The sequence below is a fragment of the Marmota marmota genome, unplaced genomic scaffold (assembly GCF_001458135.2).
Source record: "Marmota marmota marmota unplaced genomic scaffold, marMar, whole genome shotgun sequence".
NCBI classification, from domain to species: domain Eukaryota; kingdom Metazoa; phylum Chordata; class Mammalia; order Rodentia; family Sciuridae; genus Marmota; species Marmota marmota.
In genome coordinates, this window is record NW_026000005.1 from 31,363,242 (window position 1) to 31,388,129 (window position 24,888).

The 24,888-nt window shown below is 36.8% G+C and overlaps 1 protein-coding gene and 1 pseudogene across 18 annotated transcripts in view; one reads left to right on the plus strand and one right to left on the minus strand.

The window, feature by feature from the left end:
* Window positions 1–413: 413 nt before the first annotated feature.
* On the minus strand, window positions 414–1,588 carry LOC107138393 (annotated as a pseudogene).
* A 4,341-nt stretch (window positions 1,589–5,929) lies between these two features.
* Spag16 (sperm associated antigen 16) overlaps window positions 5,930–24,888 on the plus strand; it is a 925,858-nt gene continuing 906,899 nt past the window's right edge. For 5 of the 18 annotated variants that reach the window (XM_048808488.1, XM_048808490.1, XM_048808489.1 and 2 more), the window contains exons 1-2: window positions 5,930–6,142; window positions 23,981–24,027. In XM_048808488.1, coding sequence (XP_048664445.1) covers window positions 6,016–6,142; window positions 23,981–24,027 — 174 coding nt within the window. In that variant the 5' untranslated portion in view covers window positions 5,930–6,015. The other 13 variants (XM_048808501.1, XM_048808502.1, XM_048808500.1 and 10 more) reach the window with 8 other exon arrangements.

The window sequence follows — 24,888 nt, forward strand, 5'->3', positions numbered from 1 at the left end:
TAATCTAATAGTTAACATCAAATTCTACATAATTTCTATTACATAAGTAGATATTATCTTATAGAAAATCTTTTCTAATGAAAGTATTTTAATAAATAGAAAGGGAAGAAACTACAAAGAAACAGACTATTAGAGACCTACTAAGGGCCTTATTTTACAGATTAGAAACTGAGACTCAATCTTGATAGGTACCTTGGTGAAGTTATATACCACTGGTAGAATCCATGCTGATATATTCTGAGATGTTTTGACCATATCATTGTTCTTTCATTTTATGATGGACTCTTATTATTTATTCACTGCATTTTAATTTTGGAGACTATTAGTAATATAACTATTTTCCTCTTCATTCCAATAGTTCTCTAGTTTTTCTTATTAATGAACATTTGAAGAACAGGATGCAGTTCATAATATTAGAGCACTTTCATAGTTTCATTTAGATGAGAAGAGTACGTAGGAAAGAGCAAACTGTACATGAAATTTGGTTTATCTGGAAAAAGGATGTATAAAATTGTAACCTTAAAACCTCTTTGCATCATTGTAAATTCATATATTGTGAAATAGTTTTTTAAAATCTTGACATTTTCTTCAGATAGCTAGTTTTCATGTTTTAACTGGATTATAAGGGTTTCTGGAGACGAATTATCTTTGAATATAGCTTAGACATGTTTTGCCAAAGATACTGTTTGTTTATGTCTTGTCTGGAGTTTGTAGAACTTCTGCCTCACGGTCTACATCCTTATATGAGGAATCTTTAATGTCTGTCTTTCATTTCCATTGATTCTTTTGTGATAGGTAAAACAGATGTAACTACAGGTTTAGAATTTTCTGTGGGTACAAAGATGGTCATAACAGATTCTTTATTTTGTGTTTAAATCTTCAACTGTTTGATTAATTTTGCTGAATAAGAATGGATTTTCCTGTCCTGGTTTAATTTCCATGGAATTGTTTCTAAAGTGTGGATTAGCAAGATGATTGGTAGTTACTTCAAGTATTTCTTGGGTTTTCAAAAACTGCTGAATTCCTTTTGAATTTGAAGTTGCCAAAATAAAAGTTGCATAATTTTGATTCTCAAAAGATGTGTGATATCCTACTATACTTAAACCTTGGTTTTAATTGATATTTACAGGGTAGATTCTAGTTTTTCCATGTTTTGCTCAACTAGATTAAGAGTTAATATTTTATTTTGTATGCTTCTTGGCTTTAGAACTGGTGGCTTCATCATGGCAGAAGAATCAAGCAATTTTGAATGTTCAGAAGCACAATTGTGGTAACTATAATTTTTTTTGTCTCATTTGATGCAAATGATTCTTCTAACATGGCTTTTCTCATCTTCCAATTTTTTCTTCTGAGACTTTTTTTGAAGGGTCTTTACCCTGAAAGTCTTTAGGCAAGGAAAATATTGTTGAAATTTCGATTTGTTTTAGATGATGAATACCCCATCCCATGTCAGAAGAGTCAGGAGTAAATGGTTACTACACAGGAACTGGTATTTACTAGGAACCCAATTATTCCCTTTCATAGTCTTTAACCACTTTTCAAATCTTTCTTTGCTATGTAGAGGAAATCAGTTCAGCTTCCAGTCTTTGTTGTGGGTCTTATAGTAAAGCATTGTGCAATAGCTAGGCATCTCCCAGATAAAGACCTTTGGAAGATCTGACCTCTGAGGGGTGCTGGTGGGCACTCCTGGCTGAAGTGAGGCAGCAAGCAGGTGCAGGCAGGAGTGGAGTCATCAGGTCTTCACTAGGATCTTCCAAGCTTAAAGCCCTTGTTTAATGTGTTTTTATGATTATCTGGAGTTATGTTTTTAGGGGAGTAAGACTGCAAAAGTGAAATGCCATTTTCATCGTACCATATGAATGGTATGTACTGGGAACACAACTTATCACTGTTGACACTAGTCTTGATCAACAGGTTGAGGTAGTGGTTTTCAGCTTTCTCTTCTGTGACACTGGGACCCCCACCTACCAGGCCAGTCCCACATTCCATACTATGCTTTTTGAAAGGGACTCATTATAAGTAGCCCACACCACAGAAATGGCTGTCATGCTCCACCTCCTGGAATATGGAGCGTCTATATAAATTATTTATAGTTATTCTTCACAGAAATGTAGTCCATTCTTCCCCATTTATTTGCCAATCATTTATATCAGTGTGGATTCATAGATATTTTGTATTGTGAACTATACTCCAATACTGTTGTATTAATTTTGTTGCTCAAATTGTCCTAGTTTTGTCCATTGGAGCTCTTTCAGTTGGTTGTTCTGTCTATTTTATATATCCTCATCACTGTGAAATTTTTAGTAGGGGAGAATATTTTTACTTTTGCACTGTAAGACTCTCTAATGTCATCTTGTATATTTCTGGCTTAGTCCTACATTCAGATGTTTCTCTAAGAGGCCCTCATTCCTTTTATTGGAGAATATTAGAAACTAATGTTGGGATGCTAGGTGTGCTCATTTTTATAGGGATGTGTTGCTTCTGGGCTTTCCCAGATGGATGAGCAAGGGAATATAGGTGTGTGTATTAGGATTCAAATGATTTTCTCTTTCTTTTACCTAGTCCTTCCCTGTTGATGCAATTTTTAGAAACTTTCTTCATACTTGCAAGGTGGCTATAGCAAACTCTGAACTTAAACCAGAGGGAGAGAATAGGAGTCTATTTTCCAGAATCCCCAACAAATTTCTACCAGCTGGAATTTGACATTTTTTTTTTAAAAAAACATGTCAACTCCAGAAAATTTCACTGAGAAATGAATTGGGAATTCCATTTTAGAAATAAGATGTGCTTTTTAGTTAAGTCTGTATCATGGACTTTTCATCAGAGACACTGGATTGACCACTCTTTGAACCAAATGGGCAAAGAATATGGGATAAAGGAGTTTTAAATGGATGGTAGTGTAAAAGGAAAAATATGTACTGTATGCTTCAAAATTTGATAATTTAATACCATAATTATTACTACTTCTATGAATTCAGGAATTTTAAAAGTGGCTACCACTTACTGTGAACTTTTGGAAAAAAATAAGACAGCTTCTTTTATAAAAGATATATCAGTAAATGGTTTGGGCTCTATTATAGCAAATGAATGCCTATAACTTCTCAAAATTGAATACTACTTTAGTATATATTTGCATATGTGTATTCTTTGCTTTGAAAGTATAAATGCAGATAGTACATCCATTGTCAGATTCTTTTCTGGTTTTGCTTTTAAAAATAATTTCACTTTTGCATAAATGGAGCATTTAGACTCAGAGGATGCCGAAGTCTGGCTGGGCACAAATCAAGTGGCTCGTGGCTCGTGATTTGTGCCCAGCCAGACTGCGGCAAGAGGAGATAAAATTTGTCCTTTGTGATGCTTCATTTTTACTGTCTCCATTGGTTTCCTTATTTACCTCTTTCAGAAACAGACTTAAAAAGAAAGTAGAAAGGTTGCTGTTCATTCATCAAAATGTTAAGGCACTTTCTCCCCCCACCCCACCATTTAAGGAAGTTTGTAAAATATACTAAAAAGGAAAGACTATAGGATAAAAATGAATTATAATTGAAACCACTACTGTGATCTACATTTTTCTATTGTCCATTAATAAGGCCTTTACACCCCTTTCTAAATAAAGCAGCAATTAGCAGAATGAGAATTCTAGCATAAAATCTTTTTGTTTAAAGTTCATTCCTTACAAAGACATACAACTTCTAAGATAATAGCGATCACTGATTCTGTTTTCATTTGTTAAGATTTACAAAATAAAATGTTAAAGTTTCTTTTAATTAAAATTTTTAAAAGCATTGATGGTTAGGTCTCTAAAGTGTGTTGCAGACTGTAGTTTTGCCACAGATACCACAGATACTTGCCACAGATATTATCATCATTTGGTAACCTTTAAATTTGCAATCCATTATATGGACATAAACAGATTGGTAACTCAATTAAAACCTTAGTTATTTGGAATTTTTAGAGAAATAAACTCACAGGTTTACTTTTTTTGGAAGGTAGTTAGTGATACTTCTTAGAGTTACAAAACTTACTTTTAAGCCCTTTTGACAAGAATCTTTCCTACTTCTTCTCTGCCTTATGCAGTGGATACCAGTCATATTTTTTTTATAACTATATTAAACTATTTACCTTTTAAATATACTAAATATTTCTAAATTATTTATATTTTATCTCAAAACTGCTCATATAAATTCCTTACAAATATAATATCCAGTTTGGGCTTGGCATATTCACTCAATATTTTTAGCATTTTTTTCCAATTACTTATTACATTTAACATATACCAGATATGTTAAATGTTTTTCATTTATTTCAGGTACTCTATATTTAGTAAGCTAGATATTTAAACCCACTGTTTTAGAGAATAGGAAACTAAGTCTTAGAGAGCTTAAGTTAATAAGGTAACACAGGAGGGCTAGTATACAAGTCTATCTGTAGAAGAAGACATACTACATCTAAGAATCAAGAAAAAGGAGCTGATGTAACAGACAAAATAAGTAAAAGTAAACATTAATTGTTCTGAGAGACCCTGCTTTGTAGCTCTCAGGTTTCTACATGTATTGCTGGGTGTGCCAAAAGCGCAAGGCCCAGACCACTCCTTACCCAGGTCATTTTTCAGGGCTGGATTTACAGAAAACAACCTTGAGAGTTGAGGTAATGCCTCACTTTGAAACAAAGAGCAGACTTTGTCTAAAAGCAGTGAATTTCCCAGTTTCAAAAAACTTCTCCTACATTTTCAGCTCCCTGTAATTGTTCCTTGCATTTAATGAACACTCAGGATATGCTGATGTGAGAACTCAATGACAAAGAGTAGGTTAGGTAAGAATAAATACTTTGCAACTCTCCACCTATCATGTGCAGTTGTGACTCTTGTTTATTCTAAAAACAAAACATAGCAAAAATCAATTAGATGTAATAGAAATAACTGCTATCTCTTAGTGTTACTATGTATAGTAAATTCTTAATGTTTTATGTTGTTTTAATCCTAACAACAACACATTGAGGTGGGTAATATTATCACCATTTTGTAAATGAGGGAACTGAAGCCTAGAAGCATTAAGTAGTGCATAGGACAGTATCCAAGGTTTCACGGAGAGTAAGTGGTGGAACCAGGTTCTGATTGGCAGCCTCTTTGGCTCCAACATCAAGGTTCTCAAATCACCTCCTTAGAAAGCTCCCACTACTTTTGGTAATAAATGAGAGCTTCATAGAGTCACTGTTTAACATTGATATTAAGAAATGTAGAATAAAGAAGAATCTGCAGAGGAAAAGGTCTTAAAAAATGCTTTTGATATATACACAGTATAAATTAAGACTCTGTCAGCAATAGAACTGCACATGATTGGGCAAAGAGCATCTATTATACTTTCTGTAGGGCCATGCATGTAGCTTTGTCTTATCAAAACCAATCAAATGCTACCCTAAGTCCCAGGGTTTGAAACCAAACTGAAAAATGGATGTCTAGATAAACGCATTAAAGAATGAAGAAAGGAATTGACTAAGGCAATCGCCCTCATTCTTGATTGCTGAGCGTCTGAGTACCGTCTGGTAGTTCTCCTGGGTCAACTTCTCAATTATGATTTCTAAAACTTTATTTTTTCTTCCAGGCATTGAGTATATTGAACTCTACATACATCTAAAATTCGGGCACTGATAATGGGCACATAAGAGCCAAGAGAAAGGCAATTTAGGGAAGAAAACGAAGTGAGAAGGAAATGATAGGGTCAAAGCGAAAGGAAACCCAGCTGTCTCAGTCAGAAGATGTAATCCAAGCCCACAGTTTCTAGCCTCTCATCCACTCCTGCAGCGGCTCGCTGAGTTCCGTGGTAACTAGGCAACGGCGTTACCCTAGTAACTGGGGAAGCGCACCCGCGTGGTCAGCTTTCGTGTGCCCGGGACTGGCCCCGGGGAGTGCTGGGATCTCGCGAGAGCTGCGTGGGGCAGTCGGAAAGCGATCTCGCCCGCAGTTGCCCTTAGAGACGACAGTGGGCCCAACAGGGGCGGAGGCCGGGAGCAGGGCTGATGGCTGCTCTGGCAGGCGCGCCCGACTCCGCTCTGCGGGACCTGGAAGAAGCTTTGGGCATGGGTTTGACGGCAGACGGGGACATGGGGGATGCGGTGGCCGCCGAGGGCGCCTACTACTTGGAGCGTATCCTTCCCGTGTAGGCGTGGCCCTCAGCGCTCGGCTGTGGGGACGCGTGTTGAGGGTGAGGGGGAGTCTGTGGAGGCTGGGGTAACCCAGCAGGCCCAGAGGTTGTGGGACCTCAAGGTGGAGTCTTGCTACCGCGGTCTCCTAATAGCCATTCACTGTATTTCTCCCTTTAGGAATGTTCCTCTTAGAAGAAGAGTTAGGAGACCTTCCAGGACCTAGAACTTAGCAACCACTCCATACGTGTTGGATAGAGGGTTGCTTTTTATGTTAAAGTGTCTCAACCCACCTTTCACTTAATGGGTTTCCTAAATAAATCCTCAAGCTTTTAGATAACTGTCACAATAAGTTAACTTGGGAAATGCCAAGAGAGTAGGGAAAGACTTCTGTCCTTGGGCTCTAATGAGCTGAAGCTCAGATTCTCTCACCCATGATCCTGTAGGTGGTCTGGTTGTCTGTGCTTAAATGATTTATCTCAGTAGCATCACCTTTCTGAATTCTTTAAATTTTGGCTAAATAATAACTACTACTACAACAACAACAATAGCTATTTTCCTGTGCGACCAAAATTGAATAACCATATATGGATAATTAGGTTCATTGTTTATTTTTAAGCCTTTAATAAGAGTTCCCTTCCTCTAGGTGTATAGGTTAATGGAACTGGATAGACTTGGAGGGTTTGTGGGAAAAATATATCTAACGCCTTTCTTTGGGCAAATAAGAGAGAAATGGGTATATAGTCTACTCCTAAAGGTATCAAACGCCAAAATCCCCTCCCCCCCTTTTTTTGTCCAACTATCCCCCTGCTTTTAATTCAAGATGTTAGAGATCTAGCAATTATTTTTTTTTGTGGACTTTGGCAGGCCGATTAACCTGTCCTGACTCAGTCTCAGTACAAATCCACGCTTTTAAGAAGCCATAAAGAATTTAGTGGAACGATTACAGAAAATATGTCATATTTTATTGGATGTAAAAATGATATTTACAGGAATATAAGTTTAAATGTTTCGAAATCCGTTGGAATGAAAGATATGTGTGATTTAATGTCACAAAATTGTTTTCATAGCCCTAACAGTCTGTTTTTTTTCCAGTAATACTCCTTTCAAATTAAAAATGGTTCAGATTATTCTTTCTGAGCTTATCTATGTCAAGTATAGTTTTCCAGTGTCCTTAACTAGCAATTCTTTCTGAGCTTATCTATGTCAAGTATAGTTTTCCAATGTCCTTAACTAGCAAACAACCACCAAGCATCTTGTCATATTTGTCTGCAGTAAAATAATTTCTATGAATATTTAGTTCTTAACATGAGAGTACCACAATAAGATAAACTTTTTGCAGATATCTTTGTAAAATAGATGATAGGATTCCAATGTTATGAAATGATAGGATTCCAACAGTGAAAATCCAATTTACTTAATTTGCAGGGAGATCACTGAGTCACAGCTGCCAACATGTAGCAGTTTGCATACCTTGTCTTCTTCAAATAATCACATTAACACATAAATATAAGTAACTCAAACTTCAGAATTCTATTATCCAATTTGTGAATTATCTGGCTCATTTGCTTTTCTTCCATCTCTCTGGTTGACTGATTACTATTTTGTGTTTGAATCAGAAGTCAGTCAGGGGATAGCAAAGTTAAACATTTAAGCAGTCAGTTTTGCTCTATTCAATGTTCGGGGAAGAGGTTTAGTCATGGGAGAGGCTTTAACTTTTAGTTAAAATGAAATTTGAAGATTACTTGTGAATGCCAATTATCCTAGTATCCCTGGGCTCTCTTCACATGCATAATTAAGAGTTGACTGTATAATGTTATTTGACATTGTTTCTTAAGGCAATTATGATAGTTACCGAAGTGAGACTTTCTTGGGTTTAAAGACTTTAGCTCTTAGGTAATTTAATTGAGCTACTTCAGTGGATAAATAAAATTATAATATATTCAGATGAGTCAGAAATATGATGTCCTCCACTTTGCACATATACTTAATTGTGTAACCTACTGCATTTGGCCCTGGCCTTCCCTTATTTATAATTGAGCAGATGCTCCTAATATAGACAGTGAACAATCAATATTTAGTAAGGAAATTAATACAGCCCTTTTCTTTAATCTCCTAGCTGTATCAATGCCTCCTATTTCTTTTCTGAAGAGCTTCATAATATCATTGCTCTTATGTTTTAAACTTCAATAAGTTCATATACAAACATAAGCAACATAGTTCTCAGCTATCATTAAAGCTTTAAGAAATCCAGTTATGAAGTACACGAATCCTCTGTAGAACTCTTAATTGTGAAAATATCTGCAGCACTATAAATAGGAATGTAGAGGACTGAGTAGGTGTCTCCAGAACTTGGAAAGAAGGTAGGTTGTCTTTTGTGAATGAGTATTCCATTACAAACCAACGTTAAGTTGCCTGAGTATTTTAAAAATTGGTTTTTTTAGTTGTAGATGGTCAAAATACCTTTATTTTATTTACTTATGTTTATGTGTTGCTGAGAATTGAATCCAGTGCCTCACACATGCTAGGTAAGTGCTATGCCACTGAGCTACAACTCCATCCCCTGGATTATAGGAGTGTCTAGGGGTTGGCTGCTTGTTAAGTTGTGACTGTGGCCATTTGGGAGTGCCCAATTCCAATTGGCAGAGGCAAGCTAGAATGAATTTTTACTAAGAAAGCTAAAGGTTAATTGGTTTTCTTGTTACTTGTCAAAGAAAGACCTTGTTAAGTAAGGAAAAGTAATGGAATGCATAGACCTTAGAAATAGTGGAGCCCTCGAAGTATTTGTTACCTGTCTCCCTTTATGCATGCTCCTCCCCTAATTACCTTTTGCTTATTTCATCCTTCTATACCTACTAAGAATTTGTTTTCTTAGACTATGAATATAGTTTGCTGGCCACTGAAAAGGTTTCCTCCATTCCCATCAGGAATATCTCAAGTGAGGTTAAGCCAGTCTTTTGAGGCTAATCATCTATGGATGTAGTCCCAAGTCACCTGTTTCTGAAATTGCAAATTTAAAGATTTCAGATCCTGAAGTAGGAGATAGCCCTAGACTGGGCTGTGTTATCTCCCATATAGGATGCATATTTGTCTTAAGTGAAATATTTAGTCTTTCACTGAAATAGTAATGTTCACTGATAACTTTAATTAAACTTTTTGTCATTTTTGCTTTTTATTATTATTGTTTTTGGCATTTATTTTTGCAGAAACAAGGATAACTGTAATTAAGTAAAGGGAACTAGAAACCTGAATGTTTCCCTCCCTTCCTTTATTATACCCTTAGATGAATTGTTCCTGGGCTGGGTATGTGGCCCAGTGGTTAAGTGCTCCTGGGTTCAACCCACACCCCCCCCCCCAAAAACAAACAAACAAACAAAAAAAACCCAACAAAACAAAACCCAAAAAACCCAAAAATGTTTAGGCTATTCAGATGGAAGAAATTGTGTTTTGTTCTATGTCCTCTAATCTAGGGAAACTTAATATGCACATGAATCATCCATGGATCATTAAATGAAGATTCCAATATAGTAAAACCAGGTGAGGACTGAAATTCTGCAGTGCTAACAAGCTCCCAGGTGATGCTGGTGTTGCTTTTCTAAGGATTATAATTGCAGTAGCAAGCCTGTAGACAAATATCTTGATCTTTATCTTTTACATTTTCAGATAGGGGTATAGTATGTCGAGCTTATTTATTTGGATATTTTGATTTAGAAGTTGGAAAGACATCATCACCCACTATGAGATGTATGAGTCTTCTATGTGAAAAAACATGAAAAACATATTTTCTGGCTTCTAAGGTGTGTGATAACTATCTAGGACAGGAATGACCACTATGTTTTTACTCTTTTCAATCTATTCACTTGGTAGTGACTCCTTGATATGAGGCATTATAAGAATTCTTAGACCTCAGGAGAACTTGGTGGTAAGGACTACTAGGAGCAGAAAAACAATGGGGGAAGGTGATAGCACGGTTATTTGCCATCTTTGATCTGTATTATTCAGCTACCTTTATACTGGCATTCCTAAGAAAGGGAAGATGACTGTGATGTTTGCTATTTATAATACCTTTATAATTGAGCAAGTAAAATGTTGATTATGCACAATCCAGGTTAGATTTCAGATTACTTCTGTGAACATTGGGTCTGAGGTGATGGCCAAGATTACAAAGCAATTTTTGTCTACAGTAGCTTTGGGAAATCATGTAAAATATAATTAACTATTTTTCACTGTATTTCTTTATAAAGATGCTGCTGCTGACCTTGGTCAGCTCCTGTAAATGAGGCAACAGAAGAGACTGGCATATGAGGAACTTTGTATGTTGCTCACATCTAAAAACTGTTAATTAGTTTCTGATTCTGGTCCATTTGCAGAACTTTCTTTGTGATTCCTTCTAACCAACTCTGACCACAAGTTCTGCTCCATTGGTCCAGCAGAAATGCTTCTTTGAGGTAGTCTCAAAGTTGTGCCTTCTATAGTACCATGGTTGGTGTTGGTTGACCTGGCAATTTCAATGTAGGTGTTATGTGGGTCTATTTTCTGATAGGACCTTCAATGTCAGGATCTGTTGTAGATTCTGCTAGTGCAGAAACTTTTAGTTCATCTATAGTGGCCAAATACTCTGGAACTGATTTGTATTAGACAAAATCACAAGTCCTCCTAAATTCCTTCTAGAACAAGTGGAGATGGGATGAAGTGGGAGCCTCAATCTGTGTCTAGACTGTGACTTTAGGATATAGAAGTAGGTGGTGCTGTGGGCTGTGGCTTCAGAGAAAATAGTCATAGGAAGTACCCTGAGCAAGACCAGTCAAGGTCAAACAGTCAGATCTGAGGACAACAAATAAGGTGGTAAAAATTGAATTTTGGAACTGGAGTTCAGCTGTGTACTTTGAAGGAAGTAAGACGTGAGTTTTGTAAGGGTTCAGAGCCTGCTTGGCATTTTGAAACTGATCATGAGCCAGAATGCTAGCTTATTATTTCAGTGGAAAAATGACAGCATGAGAACTGTGATCAACTTAATTGTATGGATATTTTCTGGATTTCAGGATCACCTACAAGATTAAATTACAGATGAGAAAGTTGCTCAGCAAAAGTAGGATCAGATTAAAGGGTTTTGTCCTTTAGACAATTCTTGATGAATTGCCCTTTTCCACTCTGGCAAGATTGCTGTTCAAAGAAGTGCTTTACAAACTTTTTTGCACATGGTGCTCTAGCAGACTTTACTTCACTGTCTTTAAGGCTGTCCTAAGGGCCAAGGGGATCAATATCTGTATAATATAGCGTTTTCTTTATGAGAACTCAAGAGTGTAATTTCTCTGAGGCATTGAAACCAGAAAGTGTTGTACATCTGCTGAGAAACTCGTATGTTTTCGTTGGGTGAATACTGTATTGATATCTGATTATAGTCCCATCTTTACCTTGACTGATGGGAGTCTTGGAGTCAAATCTGTGGCTTAGCATGAGACCCATGACATATGCTACATATTTTCTTTTATCTTATTTCTACTGTTTCCTTTCTCTTTTAAGTTCAACATTCATTTTTTAAATAATTGTTATGACATGCAGATTTGTAAACTGCCACTTTATAATTAATTAGTTTGTGTGTTTGTCCCTATGTTGCTAGCTAGCCACATAGACAGATGCATACAAACATACATGCCAAAGCACATTTATTTCTTCAATAACACTGCAATATGACATTTAAACTGAATTGCTTCTGAGATGATTTTCTGTACAAATCATATGTGGGCACTTACAAATATCAATCAAAGAGGATACATGTTCCTGTTTTGGGTGTTTTTTCCTTTGCTTGACTTTTTTGTCTCATTAATCTTTTGGCCTTGGTTAAATTAATCTTTGGGTCTTTGGGTCTTTTATTCTTTTCTCTCCTCTGGGGTCTTCAAATTGAGCTGTTTAAGTGACTTTGATTTAACTCTTGGTTACATGCTTGAGAGTTCGGAAAAAAATATGTGATGTGTGCTCATTACCTGGGGTATTGATAAAAAATTGCACATTGCTATTTTGTCATTGTAGAGACAATGTAGTATAGTAGAAAATCCATGATGTTTATGTTAAAAAAAACTTGTTTCTGTCATTCTTAGCTATGTGATCTTGGGCAAATCTCTTGATTTCCCAGATTCAGTCTCTTAATTTTTAGCTTAGAGATGGCAATCTGTTTCATTTGATCTCATAAGTTTATGTCAAAATTAATATGGTTATGGTCCATGTGAAAATAAATTGGGAGTTATGCTTCATAAAATGTTACTTATTTTCCTAATAATATTTTTTTGATTGTGAGGAAACAATATATTATTAGTGATTTAAAGCCATTGTATAGAGTATTTGCTGGATAGGAGTTACAGATGTCTGGAATTTCTGGTGCTGTAAAGATAAATTCCTTTTCTCCTCTCTATACAACTGTGTTCAGCAACCTATGATGTGGCACCTCTTCCTCATAAAATCTAGTCTGTGGTTGACTTATTTACAATTTTAGCCTGTTCAGGTGATTTTGGAATATTTACTTTTTCAGTTTCATATAGTATGAATATGAAGGATGGTATTGCTTTTCTGGAGACTGTTAAAAAGGAATGCTTTCAAAGTCACTTTCTAGTAGCTCTCAGAAGGGGGCACACTTTTCCATAATAAAGCGACTAACTTCCTCTAGCTGAAGTTCAGAAAATTTTATCACTTTAAGTAAATTATATCAGAAAAAAAAATGTAGAACTGGAGGGAAATTTAGGATATCTTTTATTTACCTATTCATCCTAACCTTAACCTATGGGAGAAGTGGAGCAGGGAGACTAATGAAATTTCTCCACAGATATTCATATCTTTCCAGAATAAGGAAAATAGTAATAACAAATAGTTGTATAGCATCTGCTATAAAGTTGGCACCATTCTGAATGCTTTCTATATATTATCTCTTTTAAATCTCTTAAAACCCTGTAAGGCAATATGGTAGCTAGCCAGCCTCTAAAATGATGCTCAGTAATCTCTACCTCTTGGTATTCTTGCTTTCGTATAGTCCTCCCATAGTGAATAGGGTTGACCTGTGTAACTGATAGGATATTGAAAAAATGAGGAGTGATTGTTGTAAAAGATATTGTGACTTCCACCTCTTGAACTGCTGGTTCTGAGGGTAGCTAGCCACTGATCTTGAAGATGTTCAAGAAGCCTGTTGAGAAATCCATATGGAGAAGAACTGAGGCCTTCAGCCAACAATTACTATAGTTTCAGTGAGTAATTCTTGGGAATGGATGCTGCTGAATTAGCTTAACCTTCATATGACTGCCACCTGCTGTCATCTTTACTGTGAAAGACTCCTAAATCAAACTGTTCTAGCTAAGTGGCTCACAAATTATTGATGCACAGAAACTCTGAGTTAATAAATGCTGTTGTTCCCTTTAAAAAGTTTTATTAAAATGTGATTGACAAAATTTATATATTCACGGTGTACAGTGTAGTATTTTGATGCACATTATCTTATACATTGTGAAGTGATTACCACAATCAAAGTAGTTAATGTTTTTATCTCATATAATTATTTTTTTTAACTTTTTGGTGAAAATACTTAAAATCTATTCTCTTCACAAATTTCAAGTATACAACACATTTTTATTAACTATAGTCACCAGGCTGTACATTAGGTCTTCAGAACTTATTCTTTTTACAACTGTAAGTTTCTGCTCTTTGACCAACATTTCCCATTTCTTCTACTGCCAAAAGACAGTAGAAATACTGTTTATTTTTGTGAATTGGATTTTTTTTTAGATTCTGAACTTAGGAGATATTATATGCAGCTTATTTTTCTGTCTGATTTATTTCACTTAAAATAATTCCCCCTAGGTTCATCTACATTGGGAGAAATGACAGCATTTACTTTTTGATTTTCCAAGTCTTATATTTGAGGCAGTTTGTTTGTTATGCAGTAACTAATAACAAAGAGATTTTGGTACCTTGAGTGGGGTGCTAACATAAGAAATATTTTAAAGTAACAGAATATCTTTGGAACTGGGGATTAGCAGATTTTAGAAGTCCTTTAATTATATGTTAGTGAAAGCTAAAATACATTGAATGGATTGCTACTGGAAGCCTAGTGTTTTCTGTGGAGGCTGTTGGCAACAGATTATAGGAGAATGAGGCAAATGCTATTGGAATAGATAACTTATATAACTAGGCACTTCAGTTCTTGTAGTACTTAATATGGATGGATTTAAGTTACAGGATACATACTATTTTAACTAGTTTTTTTTTTTAATCTGATTATTTTTTACTATACCATTGGGAGAGGCATTCATGTTTGATTGTAAGATACTATTTTATTTTTTGTGACAAATTATCTAGTATCTGAGGATTGGTCCTATTAGAACTAGCTTAAGTGTCTCCTGTAAGTGGTAGTGATAGGGATAGGGCAGAGAGTATAGTGTGATTACTTATGATAGAGCTGAGAAAGTAATGCATTGAGAGGTTTAGAACTTTCTTAGAGATAATTGGAAAACCGAGTATGTATACAGCCCAGAAAACCCGTGAAGAGTATTACAACACTGTGAAGAGGCAGTACAACACTGTGAAGCCTGAACTTTTAAAAAAATTTGTTCTTTTTAAATATACAAGATACTAGAGTGTAGTTTGACATAATATACATACACGAAGTATAACTTCCAATTCTTGTGGTTGTACATGATGTGGAGTTACACTGCTCTTGTATTCATATATGAACATAGGAAAAGTTATGTTTGATTCATTCTACTGTCTGTCCTATTTCCATCCCCTCTCCCTTCCCTTCATTCCTCATTGTCTAATCTAATGAACTTCTATTTTTCCCTGTCCCACAACTTACTGTGTATTAGCATCTGCATATCAAAGAGAGCACCTCACCTTGGTTTTATAGGATTGGTTTATTTTACTTAGTATGACAGTTACTAGTTCCATCCATTTTCTGGTAAATACCATAATTTCATTCTTCTTTATGGCTGAGTAATATTCCACCATGTATTTATACCACATTTTCTTTGTCCATTTATCTCTTGAAGGGCACTTAGGTTGATTTCATAGCTATTGTGAATTAAGCTGCTAAAAACATTGATGCGGCTGCATCATTCTAATAGTCTGATTTTAAGTCCTTTGGTTATAAACTGAGGAGTGGGATAACTGGGTCAAATGGTGATTCCATTCCAGGTTTTCTGAGCAATCTCCATACTGCCTTCCAGAGTAGTTGCACTAATTTGCAGTCCCACCAGCAATGTATGAGTGTACCTTTTCCCCCACATCCTCGCCAACATTTATTGGTATTTGTATTCTTTTTTTTTAAAATTTTTTATTGTTGGTTGTTCAAAACATTACATAGTTCTTGACATATCATATTTCACACTTTGATTCAAGTGAGTTATGAACTCCCATTTTTACCCCGTATACAAATTGCAGAATCACATCAGTTACACATCCATTGATTTACATATTGCCATACTAGTGTCTGTTGTGCTCCGCTGCCTTTCCCATCCTCCACCCTCCCCCCTCCCCACCTCTCCCCTCCCCTCCCCTCCTCTCTCTCTACCCCCTCCACTGTATAACCCTGAGGGTCTCCTTCCATTACCATGCAATTTCCCTTCTCTCTCCCTTTCCCTCCCACCTCTCATCCCTGTTAAATGTTAATCTTCTTCTCCTGCTCTTCGTCCCTACTCTGTTCTTAGTTACTCTCCTTATATCAAAGAAGACATTTGGCATTTGTTTTTTAGGGATTGGCTAGCTTCACTTAGCATAATCTGCTCTAATGCCATCCATTTCCCTGTAAATTCTATGATTTTGTCATTTTTTAATGCAGAGTAATACTCCATTGTGTATAAATGCCACATTTTTTTTATCCATTCGTCTATTGAAGGGCATCTAGGTTGGTTCCACAGTCTTGCTATTGTGAATTGTGCTGCTATGAACATCGATGTAGCAGTGTCCCTGTAGCATGCTCTTTTTAGGTCTTTAGGGAATAGACCAAGAAGGGGAATAGCTGGGTCAAATGGTGGCTCCATTCCCAGCTTTCCAAGAAATCTCCATACTGCTTTCCAAATTGGCTGCACCAATTTGCAGTCCCACCAGCAATGTACAAGTGTACCCTTTTCCCCACATCCTCGCCAGCACTTGTTGTTGTTTGACTTCATAATGGCTGCCAATCTTACTGGAGTGAGATGGTATCTTAGGGTGGTTTTGATTTGCATTTCTCTGACAGCTAGAGATGGTGAGCATTTTTTCATGTACTTGTTGATTGACTGTATGTCCTCCTCTGAGAAGTGTCTGTTCAGGTCCTTGGCCCATTTGTTGATTGGGTTGTTTGTTCTCTTATTGTCTAATTTTTTGAGTTCTTTGTATACTCTGGATATTAGGGCTCTATCTGAAGTGTGAGGAGTAAAGATTTGTTCCCAGGGTGTAGGCTCCCTATTTACCTCTCTTATTGTTTCTTTTGCTGAGAAAAAACTTTTTAGTTTGAGTAAGTCCCATTTGTTGATTCTAGTTATTAACTTTTGTGCTATGGGTGTCCTATTGAGGAATTTGGAGCCCGACCCCACAGTATGTAGATCGTAGCCAACTTTTTCTTCTATCAGACGGCGTGTCTCTGATTTGATATCAAGCTCCTTGATCCATTTTGAATTAACTTTTGTGCATGGCGAGAGAAAGGGATTCAGTTTCATTTTGTTGCATATGGATTTCCAGTTTTCCCAGCACCATTTGTTGAAGATGCTATCCTTCCTCCATTGCATGCTTTTAGCCCCTTTATCAAATATAAGATAGTTGTAGTTTTGTGGATTGGTTTCTGTGTCCTCTATTCTGTACCATTGGTCCACCCGCCTGTTTTGGTACCAGTACCATGCTGTTTTTGTTACTATTGCTCTGTAGTATAGTTTGAAGTCTGGTATCGCTATACCGCCTGATTCACACTTCCTGCTTAGCATTGTTTTTGCTATTCTGGGTCTTTTATTTTTCCATATGAATTTCATGATTGCTTTCTCTATTTCTACAAGAAATGCCGTTGGGATTTTGATTGGCATTGCATTAAACCTATAGAGAACTTTTGGTAATATCGCCATTTTGATGATGTTAGTTCTGCCTATCCATGAACAGGGTATATTTTTCCATCTTCTAAGATCTTCTTCTATTTCTCTCTTTAGGGTTCTGTAGTTTTCATTGTATAAGTCTTTCACCTCTTTTGTTAGGTTGATTCCCAAGTATTTTATTTTTTTTGAAGATATTGTGAATGGAGTGGTTGTCCTCATTTCCATTTCAGAGGATTTGTCGCTGATATACAGGAATGCCTTTGATTTATGCGTGTTGATTTTATATCCTGCCACTTTGCTGAATTCATTTATTAGCTCTAATAGTTTCTTTGTAGAGCCTTTTGGGTCTGCTAGGTATAGAATCATATCATCTGCAAATAGTGATAATTTAAGTTCTTCTTTTCCTATTTTGATGCCTTTAATTTCTTTCGTCTGTCTAATTGCTCTGGCCAGTGTTTCGAGAACTATGTTGAACAGAAGTGGAGAGAGAGGGCATCCCTGTCTTGTTCCAGATTTTAGAGGGAATGCCTTCAGTTTTTCTCCATTCAGAATGATGCTAGCCTGAGGCTTAGCATAGATTGCTTTTACAATATTGAGGTATGTTCCTGTTATCCCTAGTTTTTCTAGAGTTTTGAACATAAAGGGATGCTGTACTTTGTCGAATGCTTTTTCCGCATCTATCGAGATGATCATATGGTTCTTATTTTTAAGTCTATTGATGTGGTGAATAACATTTATTGATTTCCGTATATTGAACCAGCCTTGCATCCCAGGGATGAATCCTACTTGATCATGGTGTACAATTTTTTTGATATGTTTTTGTATCCGATTCGCCAGAATTTTATTGAGGATTTTTGCATCTAGGTTCATTAGAGATATTGGTCTGTAGTTTTCTTTCTTTGAAGTGTCTTTGTCTGGTTTAGGTATCAGGGTGATGTTGGCCTCGTAGAATGAATTTGGAAGTTCTCCCTCTTTTTCTATTTCCTGAAGTAGCTTGAAAAGTATTGGTATTAGTTCCTCTTTAAAGGTTTTGTAAAACTCTGCTGTATACCCATCCGGTCCTGGGCTTTTCTTAGTTGGTAGTCTTTTGATGGTTTCTTCTATTTCCTCAATTGATATTGGTCTGTTTAGGTTGTCTATATCCTCCTGACTCAATCTGGGCAGATCATATGACTTAAGAAATTTATCTATGCCTTCACTATCTTCTAATTTATTGGAGTATAAGGATTCAAAATAGTTTTTGATTATCTTCTGTATTTCTGAAGTGTCTGTTGTGATATTGCCTTTTTCATCCCGTATGCTAGTAATTTGAGTTCTCTCTCTTCTTCTCTTCGCTAGCATCGCTAAGGGTCTGTCGATTTTGTTTATTTTTTCAAAGAACCAACTTTTAGTTTTGTCAATTTTTTCAATTGTTTCTTTTGTTTCGATTTCATTAATTTCAGCTCTGATTTTAATTATTTCTTGCCTTCTACTTCTTTTGCTGTTGTTTTGCTCTTCTTTTTCAAGGATTTTGAGATGAAGTATGAGATCATTTATTTGTTGGTTTTTTCTTTTTTTAAGGAATGAACTCCAAGCAATGAATTTTCCTCTTAGAACTGCTTTCAATGTGTCCCATAGATTCCGATATGTTGTGTCTGTGTTTTCATTTATCTCTAAGAATTTTTTAATTTCCTCCTTGATGTCTTCTATAACCCATTGATCATTCAGTAACCTATTGTTCATTCTCCAAGTGATGTATGCTTTTTCCTTCCTTCTTTTATCGTTGATTTTCAGTTTCATTCCATTATGATCAGATAAGATGCATGGTATTATCTCTACTCCTTTATATTGTCTAAGAGTTGCCCTGTGACATAATATATGATCTATTTTTGAGAAGGATCCATGTGCTGCTGAGAAAAAAGTGTAACTGCTTGATGTTGGGTGGTATACTCTATATATGTCAATTAGGTCTAGGTTATTAATAGTGTTATTGAGTTCTATAGTTTCCTTATTCAACTTTTGTTTGGAAGATCTGTCCAGTGGCGAGAGAGGTGTGTTGAAGTCTCCCATGATTATGGTATGGTGGTCTATTAGACTCTTGAACTTGAGAAGAGTTTGTTTGACGAACATAGCTGCACCATTGTTTGGGGCATAAATATTTATGATTGTTATGTCTTGTTGGTGTATGGTTCCCTTAAGCAGTATGTAGTGTCCCTCTTTATCCCTTTTGATTAACTTTGGCTTGAAATCTATTTTATTTGATATGAGTATGGACACTCCTGCTTGTTTCCGAAGTCCATATGAGTGATATGATTTTTCCCAACCTTTCACCTTCAGCCTATGTATGTCTTTTCCTATCAAATGCGTCTCCTGTAGGCAGCATATTGTTGGGTCTTGTTTTGTGATCCATTCTACTAGCCTGTGTCTCTTAATTGGTGAGTTTAAGCCATTAACATTTAGGGTTATTATTGAGATATGGGTTGTTCTTCCAGCCATATTTGTTTATTTCTGTTACTAAACATGGTTTGTTTTCCTCTTTGATTATTTTCCCCCCCTTTACTGTCCTACCTCCCACTGTTGGTTTTCATTGTTATTTTCCATTTCCTCTTCCTGTAATGCTTTGGCGAGGATGTTTTGAAGAGATGGTTTTCTAGCTGCGAATTCTTTAAACTTTTGTTTATCGTGGAAGGTTTTAATTTCATCTTCCATCCTGAAGCTTAATTTCGCTGGATACACAATTCTTGGTTGGAACCCATTTTCTTTCAGTGTTTGAAATATGTTATTCCAGGATCTTCTAGCTTTCAGAGTCTGTGTTGAAAGATCAGCTGTTATCCTGATTGGCTTACCCCTAAATGTAATCTGCTTCCTTTCTCTTGTAGCTTTTAAAATTCTCTCCTTATTCTGTATGTTGGGCATCTTCATTATAATGTGTCTAGGTGTGGATCTCTTATGATTTTGCACATTCGGCGTCCTGTAGGCTTCTAGGATTTGGGATTCTGTCTCATTCTTCAAGTCTGGGAAGTTTTCTCGTATTATTTCATTGAATAGACTGCTCATTCCTTTGGTTTGGAGCTCTGTACCTTCCTGTATCCCAATGACTCTTAAGTTTGGTCTCTTAATGTTATCCCATATTTCTTGGATGTTCTGCTCATGGTTTCTTAACAGTCTTGCTGAGCTGTCTATGTTCTTTTCCAGTTGAAATACTTTGTCTTCATTGTCTGATGTTCTATCTTCTAAGTGTTCTACTCTGCTGGTAGTATTCTCCATTGAGTTTTTAAGTTGGTTTATTGCTTCCTGCATTTCTAGGATTTCTGTTTGTTTGTTTTTTATAACCTCTATCTCCCTGTATAGTTGATCCTTTGCTTCCTGGATTTGTTTGCGTAATTCATTGTCGAAGTGATCTTTCATTGTCTGATTTTGCTGTTTAATGTCTTCCTTGATACTCCAGATCATCTGAAGCATGTATATCCTGAATTCTTTATCTGACATTCCATCTGCTGCAGCTGTTACCTCTTCTAAAGTTGCGTTGACCTGCATTGCTTGTGGTCCTTTCTTTCCTTGTCTTTTCATACTGCTTGCGTATCTTTCCTGCAGGCGCGGGCGGCGGCTCTGCTCTCTCCTTATTCCAATTGGGGTGTCGTGGCTACCACGCCGGCAGGTCACTGGGCCTGTTCTGGGCGCTGGCGGCGGCTCTGTTCTGCCCCTACTCCAATTGGGGTGACGAGTGTACCACGCCGGCAGGCCACCGGGCCTGATCCGCCGGTCGGTTGCAGGTTTGCCTACCCTGCAGGCGCGGGCGGCGGCTCTACTCTGCCCCTACTCCAAATGGGGTGACGTGTCTGTCGTACCGGCAGGCCACTGGGCCTGTCCCGCTGGTCGGTCGCAGATCTGCCCACCTTTCGGGCACGGGTGGAGGCTCTGCTCTGCCCCTACTCCAATTGGGGTGTCGTGACTACCCCGCCTGCAGGACGCTGGGCCTGTTCCTGGCACGGGCGGCGACTCTGCTCTGCCCCTACTCCAATTAGGGTGGTGTGTGTACCACGCCGGCAGGCTCCTGGGCCTGATCCGCCGGTCTGTCGCAGGTCTGCCTACCTTGGAGGCGCGGGCGGCGGATCTGCCCTGCCCCTCCTACCACGCCTGCGGACCCCTGGGCCTGATCTGCAGGTTGGTCACAGGTCTGCCCACCTTGCGGGTGTGGGTGGCGGCTCCGCTCCGCCCCCTCTCCAATTGGGGTCACGTGACCACCACGCCAGCGAGCCGCTGGGCCTGCTCCGGGCGGGGGCGGCGGCCCGGCTCCTCCCCTCTGGCTCGAAGACAAAGCGAGAGAGACTCTGGTGTCTGTGACTCACCCTCCCTACCAGGAGACCAACTGTTTCTGTCGCCGCTGGTATTGATGAAGTTCTCTCATCCGCTGCTTTCTGATGACATCATATCTCTGCCATGTTGGTATCTTATGCGAATGGCAGCCCTTCTTTCCCTTTGCCGGGTGACCAAAGCAACGGGTGAGTCCTGACCGGCCCTCACAGGCCCTGTCTCAGTCCTGTTGCCACTGCCCACGAAGGCTCGGTTGGTATTTACCTCCAGAGTACTCAGCAGGACCCGGACCGAGAAGCAGTTTCCGTGGGCTCCTTAGCCCTGGGCCAGAGCAGTTCCGGGAGCCGGAACTCAGCCACGCTCCGTGCTCCGTGTATGCTCCGATAAGAGCAGGCTCCAAGAAGCATTCTCCGCGGGTCATCTAGCACTGAGCCTGAGAGTCATTTGTATTCTTGATAATTGACATTCTGACTGGAGTGAGATGAAATCTTAGTACTTAGTTTTAATTTGCATTTGCTTGGAGATGTTCAACATTTTTTCATATATTTGTTGACCATTTGTATTTCTTCTGTGAAGTATCTGTTCCATTCCTTTGCCCAGTTATTGATTGGGTTATTCATTTTGTTTGGTGTTAAGTTTTCTGAGTCATTTATATATCTTGGAGAATAATGCTCTGAGGTGCAGGTGGCAAAGATTTTTTCCCATTCTGTTGGCTCTCTCTTCACATTCTTGATTTTTTCCTTTCCTTTAGTTTGATACCATCCCATTTATTCTTTTTTTTAAATGTTTTTAGCTGAGGATGGACACATATCTTTATTTTTTAAATTTATTTTTATTTTTATGTGTTGCTGAGGATCAAACCCAGTGTATCACACATGCGAGGCAAGCACTCTACCACTGAGCTACAACACCAGCCCGTTTATTGATTTTTGATTTTACTTTTTGTGGTTTAGTAGTCTTGTTGAGGAATTTGGTTCCTAAGTCCACATGATGGAGAGTTGGGCCTACTTTTTCTTCTAGTAGGTACAGGGTCTCTGATCCTTGATCCACTTTGAGTTGAGTTTTGTGCAGGGTGAGTAATTAGGGGTTTAATTTCATTTTGCTACATATGGATTTCCAGTTTTCCTAGCACTATTTGTTGAAGAGGCTATGTTTTCTCCTATGTATTTATGCAACCTTTGTCTAGTATGAGATAACTGAATATATGTGATTTTATCTCTGTGTCTTCATGTCTGTTTTGGTGCCAATACCATGCTGTTTTTGTTATTACAGCTCTATAGTATAATTTAAGGTTTGATATTGTGATGTCTCCTAGTAAAGCCTGAATTTCTGAAGCTGATTCCCAACCCACTTGTGTCCTAGCTTTGAAACCTGGTTCTTCTGATTCCTGATTTATAAGATGGAGATAATAATAGTTCTAGCCTCATAGACAGGGTGAGGATGAAATGATTTAATACATGGAAAACTAGTAGAGGAGTACCTGGATTCTATTAAATACTGTGTAAATGTTATCTCTTCTTGTTACAAATAACAGAGATGTCATTCAGTCAAGTCTAGTTTCTAATAGACAATTTTTTATAACCAGCAGGGAAATGAAAAATAGGCTAATCTCATCTTTGATTTTTATAACCATTACTTTGAACTAAAGTGTTTAATTCACACCTTTTAAGCTTGACATACCATGTCAGTATAATAATTTAAAAAATGTAAATATACCAACCAATACCAAAATCAAAGAATCACGACTGTTACATTACTTATTTTAATGTAAAGTATTATCTTAATGTTTTGTTATTATGTTTGCAATTTTTTAAAGTCTTGTGGCAGTGCTCTCAGAATTCTTTTCATTAGAATCTTTTCCATTGCTATTTAATTGCTTAAGCATTAATAAAATATGAATTTTTATTACTTTACAGTTTATATTTGCTTAAAATTTAGGGAATCTTTCACATAAACTAAATTTAAGTAAAAAGTTGAGTTATAGAAGAAAATTAGAGATTTAGGTAAATATTATTGAGGAAAACAGAAATATGTTTTTCACTTTTACTTAAATATTGGTGTTTATTTTGTTTATTTCAATCACAATATTTTAATCAAAATAAAGTGCTACATTGTGAATAATTGATTCAGGAGCTGTGGAAATTTTAGTTTGGGTAAAGATAATTTTAAAAATTTACTATTTTTTAAATATCTCTTTCTAATTTATATTGTCTTATTATACCTGGATATTCTTGTAAAATTTTTGGATGTAAGCAGGAAATCATTAGATAGTAGTTAGATATAAATGCAGTTTTTCATGTATTTGGATTGTGTAAAAAATAAAAATACTCATTAAAATATTTTATATCTAAATTTATAAGCTGTATGGAGAAATTTTTTTTAAAAAAATTACATTTATTTATAATCTTCCTGATGAGGTAATTAGATCCAATATTGAATTTTAAGTGAAATAAATTTTCATATAATAATATTCTATATATTTTGAGATTTAAACTTGACAAGATATTCAGAGGTTACCATAACTGAGGCATCTGAAGATGATTATGATTATGAAGAGGTAATTTTTACACTTTTAAGTATTTATTCCATAAATTGATTGCAGTCATTCTCATGAACTATTTTATAATTTTCTGAAACATATAATCTTTTTCCCTTAAAAGACACTAATTTTCTGGTATAGTGATGCCATCTGCTTTACTCTTCTTTCCTCAGTCTATACCCAAAGGACTTAAAAACAGCATACTACAGGGACACAAGTCACATCAATATTTATAGGAGCACAATTCACAATAGCTAAACTGTGGAATCAACCTAATACCCTCCGTTAGGTGAATGGATTAAAAAATGTGATATATATACCCAATGGAATATTATTCAGCATTAAAAAAGAATAAAATCATGGGATTTGCAGGTAGATGGGTGGAATTGGAGAATATAATGCTAAATGAAGTTAGCCAATCCTAAAAAACCAAATGCTGAATGTTTTCTCTGATTCAAGGATGCTGATTCATAATGTGGTGGTGGGGGACATGGGAGGATTAGATGAGCTCTAGATAGGGGAAAAGAGGAGGGAGGGGAAAGAGGGGGTATGGGGGTAGGAGAGATGGTGGAATGAGATGGACATCATTACCCTATCTTTGTACATGTAAGAAGACATGAATGGTGTGACTCTACTTTGTACAACCAGAAATATGAAAAATTGTGCTCTGTATGTGTAATACGAATTGGAATGCATTCTGCTGTCATATATAACAAAATTTTAAAAAAGAAAAAAATTTAGTTGATGTCAAAAAAAGAAATTAGTTTTTATTTATTTATTTTTTTAAATTTTTTTTTATTGGTTGTTGAAAAACATTATAAAGCTCTTGACATATCATATTTCATACATTAGATTCAAGTTGGTTATGAACTCCCAATT